The sequence below is a fragment of the Pleurodeles waltl genome, chromosome 9, assembly GCF_031143425.1.
Source record: "Pleurodeles waltl isolate 20211129_DDA chromosome 9, aPleWal1.hap1.20221129, whole genome shotgun sequence".
Lineage (NCBI taxonomy): Eukaryota > Metazoa > Chordata > Amphibia > Caudata > Salamandridae > Pleurodeles > Pleurodeles waltl.
In genome coordinates this window covers 822132843-822145039 of record NC_090448.1, presented here as the reverse complement: position 1 = coordinate 822145039, position 12197 = coordinate 822132843, and the positions used below count along the sequence as shown (strand labels likewise).

At 46.2% G+C, this 12197-nt stretch overlaps 1 protein-coding gene across 1 annotated transcript in view; it reads left to right on the top strand.

The window, feature by feature from the left end:
• LOC138260033 (phospholipase B1, membrane-associated-like) overlaps positions 1-12197 on the top strand; it is a 171669-nt gene that overhangs the window by 70825 nt on the left and 88647 nt on the right. Inside the window, exon 8 of the mRNA XM_069208114.1 lies at positions 2985-3036. Within this exon, the coding sequence (XP_069064215.1) occupies positions 2985-3036 (52 nt within the window). The remainder of the gene's footprint in view (positions 1-2984; positions 3037-12197) is intronic.

The window sequence follows — 12197 nt, the reverse complement described above, 5'->3', positions numbered from 1 at the left end:
TGAGTAGCATATAATTTAGAGTCCTTGGGCACTGGGAGGGCGCTTTACTAGCGACTTATAATTAAATTAAATATGTCAATTGCAGATGAGCCAATGTAACCACATTTTAGGGAAAGAGCTCAAGCACTTTATCACTAGTCAGTAGTGGTAAAGCGTGCAGAATCGTAAGGCCAGTAAAAACGAAGTCAGTAGAAACAGGAGGTCTAAAGGCAAAAAGTGAGGGCTAACCAAGACAAGGATGCCAGGTCTAACACCTGTGCAAAGACATCATGACCCCCAGTGCTAAATGTGTCTACCCCTGTCACTAGGCACCTGCACCACACACTTCCCCTACCTCATTTACCATCCACCTGTCCTAAGTTCTTGAAGCCACCTCAGCAGCTACCCACCACTCCTTACACCACTGCCCCAACCCAGTTTTTAGCCACCTGGTTGGAACCCCTTATACTCATTTTGCGTAGCTTCCGCAAAAGGGGGAGAAGTACAGGGGGTCTCCCCCTCCACATTTTGAGACACTAATGGACTACTGAACTGGAAACTGGACGCTGTTGGATGGACTCGCCAGATACCACCTAGGGACCAGGAGCGGCTCCTCCTTAAGGGCTGAGGAGCATCGCCCCCTCACCAGCAGCGGCAGCTGCAAATCCTCTAAAAGAAAAGGATAATAAACTCAGTTTATTATCCTTTTCTTTTAAAAGGGCGGAGCGCAGGCTGTGATTTTCACTACAGGGGTGTGCTCAGCACTCCCTTTCAGAGCGCATGTATGTTTGGCCGGCCGTTTCGGGCCGGCCAAACATACATGCACAGTGTGCTCTCTGCAGCCCAGCAACACAGTTGCAGCCCGGCAACACAGTCGTCCCAGCCAAGCAGCGTCAGGATTGGCCCCAGGGCTGGCTGGGAGCCTGTGCCTGCATGCAGCCAGCCAGCAGGGAAGAGGAGTGCGGCGCGGGACGGAATAGAAAAGGTAAGTGGTGTTTTTTTAAAATTTCATTTATTTTAAAGTTTATCACCCCCCCCCAATCCCACCCCTCACCCACGCGCCACCCTGCCTCTTCCACAAACCTGAAAGCTGTTCCTGCTTGGGACTGCTGCTATTGTGCTGACCTGTGACCTGCTAGGTTACTAAGAGGGACTGCCACTGCCTGTGAACCCTTGTGCTGGCCTGCTTGCTTGGGCCCTGAAGCCCTGTACCCCCCATTAGTGTCTCCATTGGCTGGGTGATGTGCCCCCATTTTTCCCGGCACTCCTGCTCCTTTGGTGCTGTTGCACAAGTAGGGTGCCTCTTGTTCATTACCTCTTGCACCTGAAGAGCGCTTTATTCCTCTCTGGCCAGAGCGCTTGATCCTAGGTCTTTTCTGGCCTGGAGCGATCATTTGGTCAGTGAATCGCTGACTGCAGGAAGCGCCCCGTGTCACCTTGTATGAGGCTCCCCTGTCGCTGGAGAAGTAGCGAGGAGCCCTCCGTAGCAGAGGAGCGCTTTGTGTAGTGCCCCTGGGGCACAGGAATGCTTCAAATAGTGCCCCTGGGCACAGGCAGGTACCTGTGTTGGGTGCACTCACCGCCGCGGCCGAGGAAAGGAGGCTTTCCTCCGCCGGGCAGCGTTATCGAAGTGGGAAATGCGCGGCCTCCTAGGACAGAGGTGGCAGGAGCCACTCCACCAAGCACCTCATCACTGAGGGTGGCAGCCCCGACCAGGACCGATTCACGGGGAATCCCGAGCATGGTTTCCCTCGCCAGTCTGCAGTGAGGTGGCCCCTATGAGGGGCGTGTGATAACCTCCTGGGGAAGTACTTTCTTTGGCCATTTCCATCCGGGCCCCACAGGACGAGGTGACCTCAACAGATGGCCGACCTGTGGGGAGAGAGTATTGCTGGATATTGTGTAATGAAGGTGCAAGTGCACCAGCCCACTGTGTTCCTGTGGGGTGTTCATTGTGATCATAACAGATGGCACTGGGGGAGATTTTCACTTTATGTTCTTTTACTTTGGTGATATAGTTTTACTTGATATTGGCAACGTAGGAATATTTCTCCACAGTTGGGCAACATGATGATATCTTGTCATCACTGATGATATGTTTATGGTACTATGACCTCTGCCAATAGGGATGTTTCCATGATGGGTGCACCCAGAGTGATGTCTGGGTATTCATGATCCTGTGTTTTCTATGACATGGGCATTGATAGTAATAATGACAACCTGACTACTGTGTGTGTTGCAAGATACCAGTATCTTCTATGTTTATCTGACTGCTGCTTATTGCCGCAGAGTACTAGTTACCTGTCTGACAACTGCTTGTGTAGCAGGGTATTACTGATACATGTCGTGTTTGGTCTAATGATGTTTTATGCAATACAGTTTATGTTTATATAACTTGGTGTTGAGTTTCCTTTGTGGTGTATTTATTGTGTCACTTGTGTTGTGTGTGTTGTGCAAACGCTTTACACAGTGCCTCTAGGATTGGTCTGACTGGTCGTGCCAAGCTACCAAAGGGGTGAGCAGGGGTTATCTTGGGTGCGTAACTCTCTTGCTCTGACTAGAGTGGGTGGGTTCTGCCTGGCTTAGGTGCCTACTCTAGCCAACCAGAAACACCATTTCTAACAATGAAATAAAACGAGTCCTATCTACTGTATATTAGGGTGACTTAGATTTCTTCCTTCATATCTATATGAATAATTACTGATGGAGACAGGGGTTAACTAAATAAAGTCCCATTTGATAATCTCAAAAGTTTCATAGTAGAATTGCCTTAAGTTTATTTTGAAATTGTCCAGTGAAGAACATTATCTCCCATTTCAATGTATTCTCATTAGTGAATATTTAACTCTATTGTATTCAATAAAAGAATTAAGTTAAGAAAGGCTTAGTTGATGCTCAAATAATGCACACAATAACCAGAAACGCTCTGTTGTGACCACAGGTGCACAAATTTGGACATATCTGTTTCTTTCTTCTAAATAAACATGCCTTTTTCTTTATTTTAGTGAATTTCCAGAACAGACCAGACACTTGATTCAAACCTTGAAATCTTACCCTGTAAGTCAATTTGATATTTTAATAATTGTTTGCCAATATCCCCACAAACCTCTACAATGATTCAATGGCTATGCGCTTCAAACTCATTTGCATAACTACAAGAATAGTGAAAATCTTCTATAAGAAAACTTAACGTTAAATGAGGCAATACATTTTCAGGTTTTGATAGCGATTCATATTGGGAGTGATCTATCCATAAGAGAAGCAAAGGTTCGGGACAGCAGCCATACAAGGTGACTTATATTGAATACATTTTACACAATTACTGGGATAGTAGGGTGATTCTTTGACTGCCCTTACATTACCTTTACATTGACGTGGCCATTACCATGAGTTGCCATGACTCAGATCTGACAGATCTACTGCTCTAACTCCAGTTTTCGCACTTGGGGCCCTGGAGCGACGTCAAAGTCCAGGCAAATTATGCTTACGGTCACGATGATGTAAATATTTTATTCAATATGACATGATATCTTTTGATGTGATGACTGTCAAAATCATGGTTGTTGATGTGGTGGTTGCTGTGTGATGAGGGCTTATCACGCTGTCATTTTGTGCCTAGTTGTATGTCAGAATATCTATAACCAAAAAATCATCTGATGCAAATATTGTAGCATAAATATTGCTTCCAAATATATTATTTCCTTGGGTGTAGATTTTCTGTTATTTAATCCAAATTGGTCCGTTGTGTGTAGACTTTCATTTATTTAATCCAATGAGACAATATTTTTGTAAACAATATTTAGGAAACAATATTTTTGGCAGAAGATATTTCTGTTAGCATAATATTTAGGTTTGGTTACAGGGTTAAACAATGCCTGTTCAATTGAAGATCATAGGATTTCGATTGCCAGTCAGGCGGAGTGACTCTACCAAATTCCGCTCCACTTGAACACGACTCTCCTGGTGTTGCCACATTTGGTTTTCCTGGCTGCGGGAGGAGAGGACTCCGTGTTACTGTCGGAAAGTTGCACAAGGCTTCTGACACAACAGCAGCCAAACCCTGTCCTCAGCTCCGCCCTGACTTTTTCAATGTCGGGGGAGCCTTCATTCCTCTGCCAGCCAGAAATAATCTTCATTCTTCCCTCCCATACCTTCCCTACATCCCCTTACTGCCCCATGCAAAAGCCCCTACACACATTTTCCACCTCATAGCGGGTGGTAAATGCGTGTGTCACAAACATATGCCAAGGGAATATTGTTTGCTATCCTGCACGATAATTCCCTATGCGCATAAGTATTCCCCATTTCAAACGCTTTAACTCGTAATAGGCCAAATTCCTTGCCGAGTTACCGGTTGGTAGCCGTAATTCCAGCCACTGGACAGTCCGCATGGAATTCTATCTAACTCGTAATCAGGACCATAGTATCTTTTCGCTCATTGAATATTATGCAAATGATTATCAGCTCTCATGAAAAAATGTGATAGGTCTTCCTCATTTTGTGGCTGTGATTTATGGCTCTAGGCACTATGTGAACCCTGTTTTTTATCACTCTACAATTAAATATAAAATACACTTTCTTCAAGTATCTTTAGCTCAGCTGATTTACTTAAGGGGTAAATAAGACAATTGACTTTAGACAGGATCTTATAAGTCACCGTGGATCTAAATGACGATATTGAGCCTCCCACTGTCCCTTCCCAGTCCTCCCGTCGCTTAGAACCCCTTGATAAGATCATGGAGGTCAAAGGGAGGTTTCAATGGCCTTCCTTGAATATACGTTGGACCTCTCGCCTCAATTCAATGTATACCACTGGGGTGGGTCTGCAGAAAGATATGTTGAGTTTCGATTCAACTACTGTGTTTGGATGTTAATTGATGGTTTGTACAGTTTAAACGGTGAGGACTCAGTACTGACCTAGTGCTTACTGTGTTGCATAGATGCAGATTTTCAAACTTTAGCAATTTTGAAAGGTTCTTAGAATACTCTAAGTAACCTGGAACGCTTCCTGGTTACCGAGGGTAAGCCTGGTAAACTTCTGTGAATTTCTACTGCATGTGAAGACATTGCCGCATGTAATATTGTAACTATAGTCATGTGCCTGGGAAAATGTTTCTTTGCATGAGTTATATCCAGAGGGAAAATATGTTTCCACATTGAGAGCCTCACTTCAAATTAGAACCCATACTTTTTGGGGATGTTCTTGTGCCTCCATCAACAAAGAGATTTACTCTTATCCTTGACAGAAGTACATCTCCAGTCTATACAGGGGGAGAATGGCTTAGGAAACCAGTGTTTGAATACTTGATACCTTCAAGCAAGTCAGTTTTCAAGTGTGCAGAAACCTGCTTGGTGTTCCCACCATGGAGTACATCTTTAAAAAGGAGTAAAATCACCTTTTGCGAACCTCAGCTTCTTGAAAGAGTCAACAGCATTTGTGTGAGCCTAGAAGCTGCTGACTCACATATCAGTAAATATTACTCGTTCTTTGTACTAATTCTGTTCAAATATGTATACTTATTCAGGAAATGCCTCAAGCGCCATTTTATTTATGGGTCGAGAGCTGCTAAAAATTAACTGTAAGACTCCATCCTGCTGGCTATTTTTTCAACCCTGCCTACACCTCTCCCATTAGACCCGGCCACTCCTTATATTCTTTCACAAGGAAATGAAGAGTCTACCTATAATAAGAGAATGATTAAACACAACAATTTCCAGAGGCATAGTCCCACGGGAAACCTTTGTTAAAAAAAACAAATCTTGACCTTGCTTGTCCAGGGAATTTTAGACCTATCTCTCTGCTGCCGATTTTTGGGAAAACCTATCTCTCTGCTGCCGATATTTGGGAAAACCTTAGAAGAACAAACCACCCCCCACCTCTCTAAGGGGCATATTTATACTCTGTTTGCGTCTAATTTGCGCAAATTCGGCGCAAACCTAACATCATATTTATACTGTGAGGCCCGACCCCGCGAACGTCAAAATTCAGCAGTGTGCATAATATTCTGGATGCGTGACACCGCCTTGTGTTAATGACATGCAAGGTAGGCGTTCCCGTCCAAAAAATGACTTTAAGGCATGTGCGCCTTATTTATACTCCCGCGTCATTTTGACGCACAGGAGGGGGTAGGCCTTAAAAAATGGCGCCCAGCCTGATTTGCTCAGTTTTTTAACGCCTGGGTGAGGGCAGGCGTTAAGGGACCTGTGAGCTCATTTCCATGGTCTCTGACCATGGAAGCAGTCCACAGGTGCCCTTCCCTGCCCTAGGGACACCCCCTGCCACCCTCACCCACCCCTGAGGACACCCATGGATGGGGGAACCCATCCCAGGTAAGTAAAGGTAAGTATTTTTTTTTTTTTTTAAGTGCCATAGGGGGGCCTAACTTGGGCCCCCCTACATGCCACTGTGCCCCATGACCATGCCCAGGGGACAGAAGTCCCCTGGGCATGGCCATTGGGCAGGGAGGCATGAAACCTGTCTTTCTTAAGACAGGAGTCATTTCAATGGGGGTTGTGCGTCAAAAAATGGCGCAAGTCTGGTTAGAGCCATGATTTTTTACTCTAACCTGACTTGCACCATTTTGTGACGCACAACCCCCATTCTTCCCTACGCCTGCGTTGCCCGGTTAGACTCATTTTTTTTTACTCCAACCAGGCTGCAGCGCCGGCTAACGTCAATCCATAAATAAGGCGCCCGTCTGGTGTATTGGAATGGCGTTAGCCGGCGGTACATTTTTTTACGCAAACCAGCGCAGGTGCTGGTTTGCGTCAAAAAGTATAAATATGGGCCTAAGGGCCAGATGTAGCAAGCAGTTTTGCCCATTCTGTGTCTGTGGGAAAATGTGTTCGTACATATGGCCCTAAGTATTTAGAGGATAACATGCTTCTGGATGATTGTCAAAAAGGATTCCGACCGAAGCACAGCATGGAGTCAGCATTATTGGTAGTCTTGAAGGAGGTCAAGCAAATCCTAGGTAAGGGAGGTGTGGTTGCCATTATTCTCCTCGACCTGAGCGCAACTTTTGACATGGTTGACCATCGGTTACTGGGGCTCAGGCTGAAGGAGAATGGCAGAGGAGGTACGGCTCTAGACTGGCTTCTGTCATTTCTGACAGATAGATCATTTCAGGTCTGGGAACATCCCTATCACTCCAAGGTGGACCCTTTGAAGAGTGTGGTCCCACAGGGTTCTGCAGTCAGCCCTACTCTCTTTAACATTTATGTTCAACCACTAGCCTCCATTGTCAACAAATTCGGACTGTCCGTTTTCTTCTATGCTGACGATATTCAACTTATTGTCTCTTGTCCCCCAGATGAAGGGTCCCAATCTCAACTGGGCCTGTGTTTGGAAAAAGTGGCAAATTGGATGGCAAACTGTTCATTGAATTTAGTGGGGAAAAAATTGAATTCCTGGCTTACGGAAACAACCCAACCCCAATAACCGTGCTAGGATGGCTAAACTGTCTAGGAACACCACCCACTCTGACCTCACCTGTAAAAAGTCTGGGAATGTGGTTGGATAGTTCTCTGGTGATGGATGCCCAAGTTAACAAACTTACCAGGTCCTGTGTCTTCATGCTGAGCACTCTAAGGAAAGTATTGGATCTTCAACTTTTTTCATGTAGAAGATTTGCAGTCCAGGCATTGATCTCTTCTCAGCTGGATTACAACAATTCTCTATATCTTGGCTCCCCTAAAGCAGTCCAAAAAAGGCTACAGGGTTTGTAGAATGCTGCAGCCAGGACCATTATTAAATTACATAAAGGGTCCTCAGCCAACAAAGCTTTAACCTCCTTACATTGGCTTCCTGCGGAACACAGAATCAAAGTGATCTTTATGACTCATAGGGCAACAAATGGGAAAGACCCCCATATGATTGGAGCCCTTCTGACAGCGTACAATCCAAGCAGAACCTTAAGGGCCTCCTTTCAGTCCCTCATATTCAGGAGGCCAAATGAGGCAGAAGATCCTTCTCTTATCTTGTTCCCACACTGTGGAATACGCTATCAATCACTCTGAGAACAGAGCCGGATGAAGTCAAAGATAGGAAAAGTCTCAAAACTTGGCTCTGCCCTAATTAGCGGAACTAATTGTAGATTGGCAGATGCTCGTTCTGGTTCATGCGCTCAATAAGGTAAGAGGAGATAAGAAAGTTATTTGCTTAGCTGTTGCTAGGTTTGTACTTTATTGGTATTAGGCATTTAGGTGCCTGGGTGGTTAGGTGAAATGGTATTATGTGTGAAAATGTGCACTTCTATAAAGAAATAAAACTTTGGGAAATACAATCTCTGTGACACTGATGTTGGATTCATCACCCATGACTGAAGAGCCTATGCCGAAATGGGTTACATATTTTTAATATGCTTCAATCAGTGGAGTAGGCCATTTATGATCCCTGACCCCGGAGTAGTATGGACCGCCTATATAGGATAGGATGATGGATTTGGTCCTGAGCGCCACCAATAGAATTAAGGTCAGAAGGATAGATATTGCCACCCCATTCAGAAATAACATGAATGAGTGAGTGTGACAGGATAAGAGAGGGCAGAGTGTGGCCACAATTTCAGCAGAGATTACTGACTTGTTCCTCGTGGGAAGGTGGTGAGCCAGGAATCTTCGGTGTTGCTGGTGGGATGCACAAGCAAGACCACAAGCTGTTGAGATATCCACCTCATATTGTGAAATGACAAGTGCTCCTGGTGTACCAAAAGAGAACAAGCAGAAATCAACAAAAGTATTATGTCATTTTTTTACCAAGCATCCTCCATGTCCCAAGGGGCCTGTGAAAACATTCCATATCTGCTGACACTAGGAACCTTAGTTGAGCATAGGCTGAATTGGTAATGATGACCATGTTGACTGACTTCTAAAAATCAATCTGCATAATTGAAACTAGGATATACTCTGGAGTATCAGAAAAATTGGATGGTTATGACTATACTTAAAGTGGGCCCATTTGAACAGAGCATTATACAAATAGAGGTTAGGATGCAAGATACTGAGGTGCTCATTCCGAGTTTGTCGGTCATTAACGAAGACTGCTGTGCAAACAGCAGCGAATACACCACCACCGATGGCGGAGTGAAGCCCGCGCATCACGAGTAACCCACACAACACCGCCAAAATTAGACCAGAAAACAACACCGTCAGCCCAAACTACGGTATGATGGAGGCGGCTTCACCACCACCACCTCCACCCAGAGAAAATACCTCCCGCCAAATTTTTAGTCAGAAATCAGCATCGCGGAACCCAACTCAGTAGTAATCCTTTGGCCGTCCAAACCCCCGCAGGAAAAAAATAGCCACCACCACATTAACACTGCACCAGATGGGATAACACCAATAGCATGACCTGAAACACATACACACACCTGTCCACAGCACTACAAAACACACCCCCACACATACTCAGAACCCTTTGCAACTAGAAACCCTGACAGAGCGAGAGAAGAGCCCACTGAAAGGGGGCACTGCACCTAGATACCACAGGCAACATCCTACTAAGCATGCATCACACAACACACCACTGCACACAAACACCATAGCCAGGAAGAATGAATTATGGAAGAGGATAGTCAACAGGGTGAATGCAGTGGGAAACCATCCACGCACAAGGGAGGACATTAGGAAGAGGTGCATCGACCTTAGGGGGAAGGTACGGGCCATGGCTTCCAGGCACCAAGTAGCCGTCATGAGGACTGGTGGAAGACCCACACCACCTCCCCAGAAATGGCACCGTGGGAGGAGATGGTCCTGGCCATACTACATCCGGAAGGGCTGACGGGAATTGCTTCTGGACTGTACACTGGTAAGTCTTCTGTACTCACTGGCCACCATGTCCCTGTGCACAGCATGTACCCCCACCACCTTCTCACCACCACAAACCACTCGAACGTGCACAAACCCACTGTTGACCGTATACCCACCTTTGCATGCCACCGTTCCCCACTGACACCATTCCCTCACAGCCACACCTAGTGCATGAATGCCTCACACAGCAGAAAGTATCACAATTACCACAATGCAACACTCTCCTACCCTTGCCTGACTTCTACTTCCCTATCACATCTCTGCAATTGCACGTTAAACCATGTCACTCCCCATCACCAATATGGGGTAGGAATGCACATCAGTACATTGCAATGACAATAGCAAGACAAATGTAAACTGTACTCCAAAATAGGGCCATTGCAACCTTCCACTGATGGGAACACAAGCAATGGACTGGAAACTGTCAATGCCATTACTGCCCTGCAAATACAGTAGATGACAGCATACAACCATTTGTGTCACTGCTACAATACCATCATCTGACACAATACCTCTCATCCCACAGGTCTCACAAGTACTGCCACACAGCAGAGGAACCCAGTGACAGGAAGCCCAGGCCTGGAAGCAGCACCAATAGGGGAGGATTCACCTGCAAGTCTGGATACGGACAACTAACCTGGCCCATCATGCATGAGTGGTCAGTCTACCACCACCAGCCTCACCATGCCCACAGCCCAAACCACCTCCCCTGTGGCAGCCAGGGCACAGGAGAGCCCACCTTCCCATACCTGTGTGCCAAGGTCACATCAACCATCAGTGTGCCCCATAGGACAGGGGCAGGAGTCAAGGGTGCAACCCAAGCCAATTATGGTCCTGGTGTCAGTGGAAGGGGGCACACTGCACCAAGGGCACAGGCACAGGGGCAAGGGCCAGTGGGAGGCCAATCATGGGACGAGGGACAAGGCAGGTACAGGACACGACTGGCAAGGAGGCCATCTCCAGAGTCCTGGGAGCCTACCAGCAAACCCAAGGCCAGTTGGACCAGATACTCACCACCTTGCAGGACACACAAAGGCTGCAGGATGAATACTACCAGGAGGCCAGGCAGCAGTGGCAGGCACACAATGCCACCATGGCCTCCATATTAGGGGAGTTCAAGGAACTCTACTGGATCCTGCGGACATCCTCCACCCAACAGCAGGCCACATCCAGTAGTCAATCAACACCACTGCCCTCAACATCAGCACCTGCTACTGGAATGGAAGCACAGCAGGAGGACCCACAGGCCACCAGCACCACTACCCCTGCAGCTGATGAACCCCCCCAATAAAAGAGGTTGGCCATCCAGACATCCTGCAGGATCTTAGGCCGAAACCAATCCCCCCACCAGGAAGTGATCCCTCTTCTGAAATGTCACCCTTGTATGCCACTGTTACACCCTATTGGCTGTCCAATACCAAGGTCACATCATTCTGAGGCAAATGGACACAGGACCTATGAACCTAACAGCTGGACTACCCACTCTGATCATCACCTAGAGCACTATCCCACTCCTCTGGACTGTAAAATTTTACACTAAATAAACGCCTATTATCACAAGTCATGGTGTATGTCTCTTTATTGTTTGTAATGCCAAATTTGTTACAGAACAACAAAAGAATACACATGTCTACACAACAATAATGTAAAAGTTACTGATGTAGTGGGATACTCCAGCAGGTGTGTAAGTACATCCATATTGTATTAACATCCACTATCAACTATGCTAACAGGCAAATCAGCAAGCAGTCTGCAAACAAAGATGTCACCTGAAAAGGAATAAATGAATGGAATGAGGTACAATGTTGTAAGGAATGTAATCCACAGTCATACATCAACAGCAGTTGAACACAAACACATGGTGAGTGTCCCAGCAGCTATGTTACGCCATATGTAAAGGTCTGCATTGGCAATCACACACGTGTGGGACAGGAAAGATGAAACATATGTATCATCTTCAATTGCACAACTCCCTGAGTAGACAGGAACAGGTACTTGCCACACAGCAGATGACAATGCATGGCAACCTACGCAGCAGGACAAGACTGATATGTCTCCCTAAGATAGCCCCAAACAGGCAGCCTGAGGACCCTAAACCTTTAGTACAACTAGAAGGCTGTACCGCAATGGCACCAGCATTCCACAAATGTACTTAACAGCTGTGCATTTCCACTATCTCTCATAGTGAGTCACCTACCCTTCAAGGTCATTAACCAATATGCAAGGCTCTAGTCCCCACACATACCTTGATGCATGCAAATACTGGCTACAGATTGGCTTCAACAATACATCTCCCATATGCAGATGATATATATTGCGGACATACCTGTACATCAAGGAAAGTAGTCACGAAACATGTCAGTCCTGTTGTCACGTGCCTCATCCTCGTCAGCCTCCCCCTCCCCCTC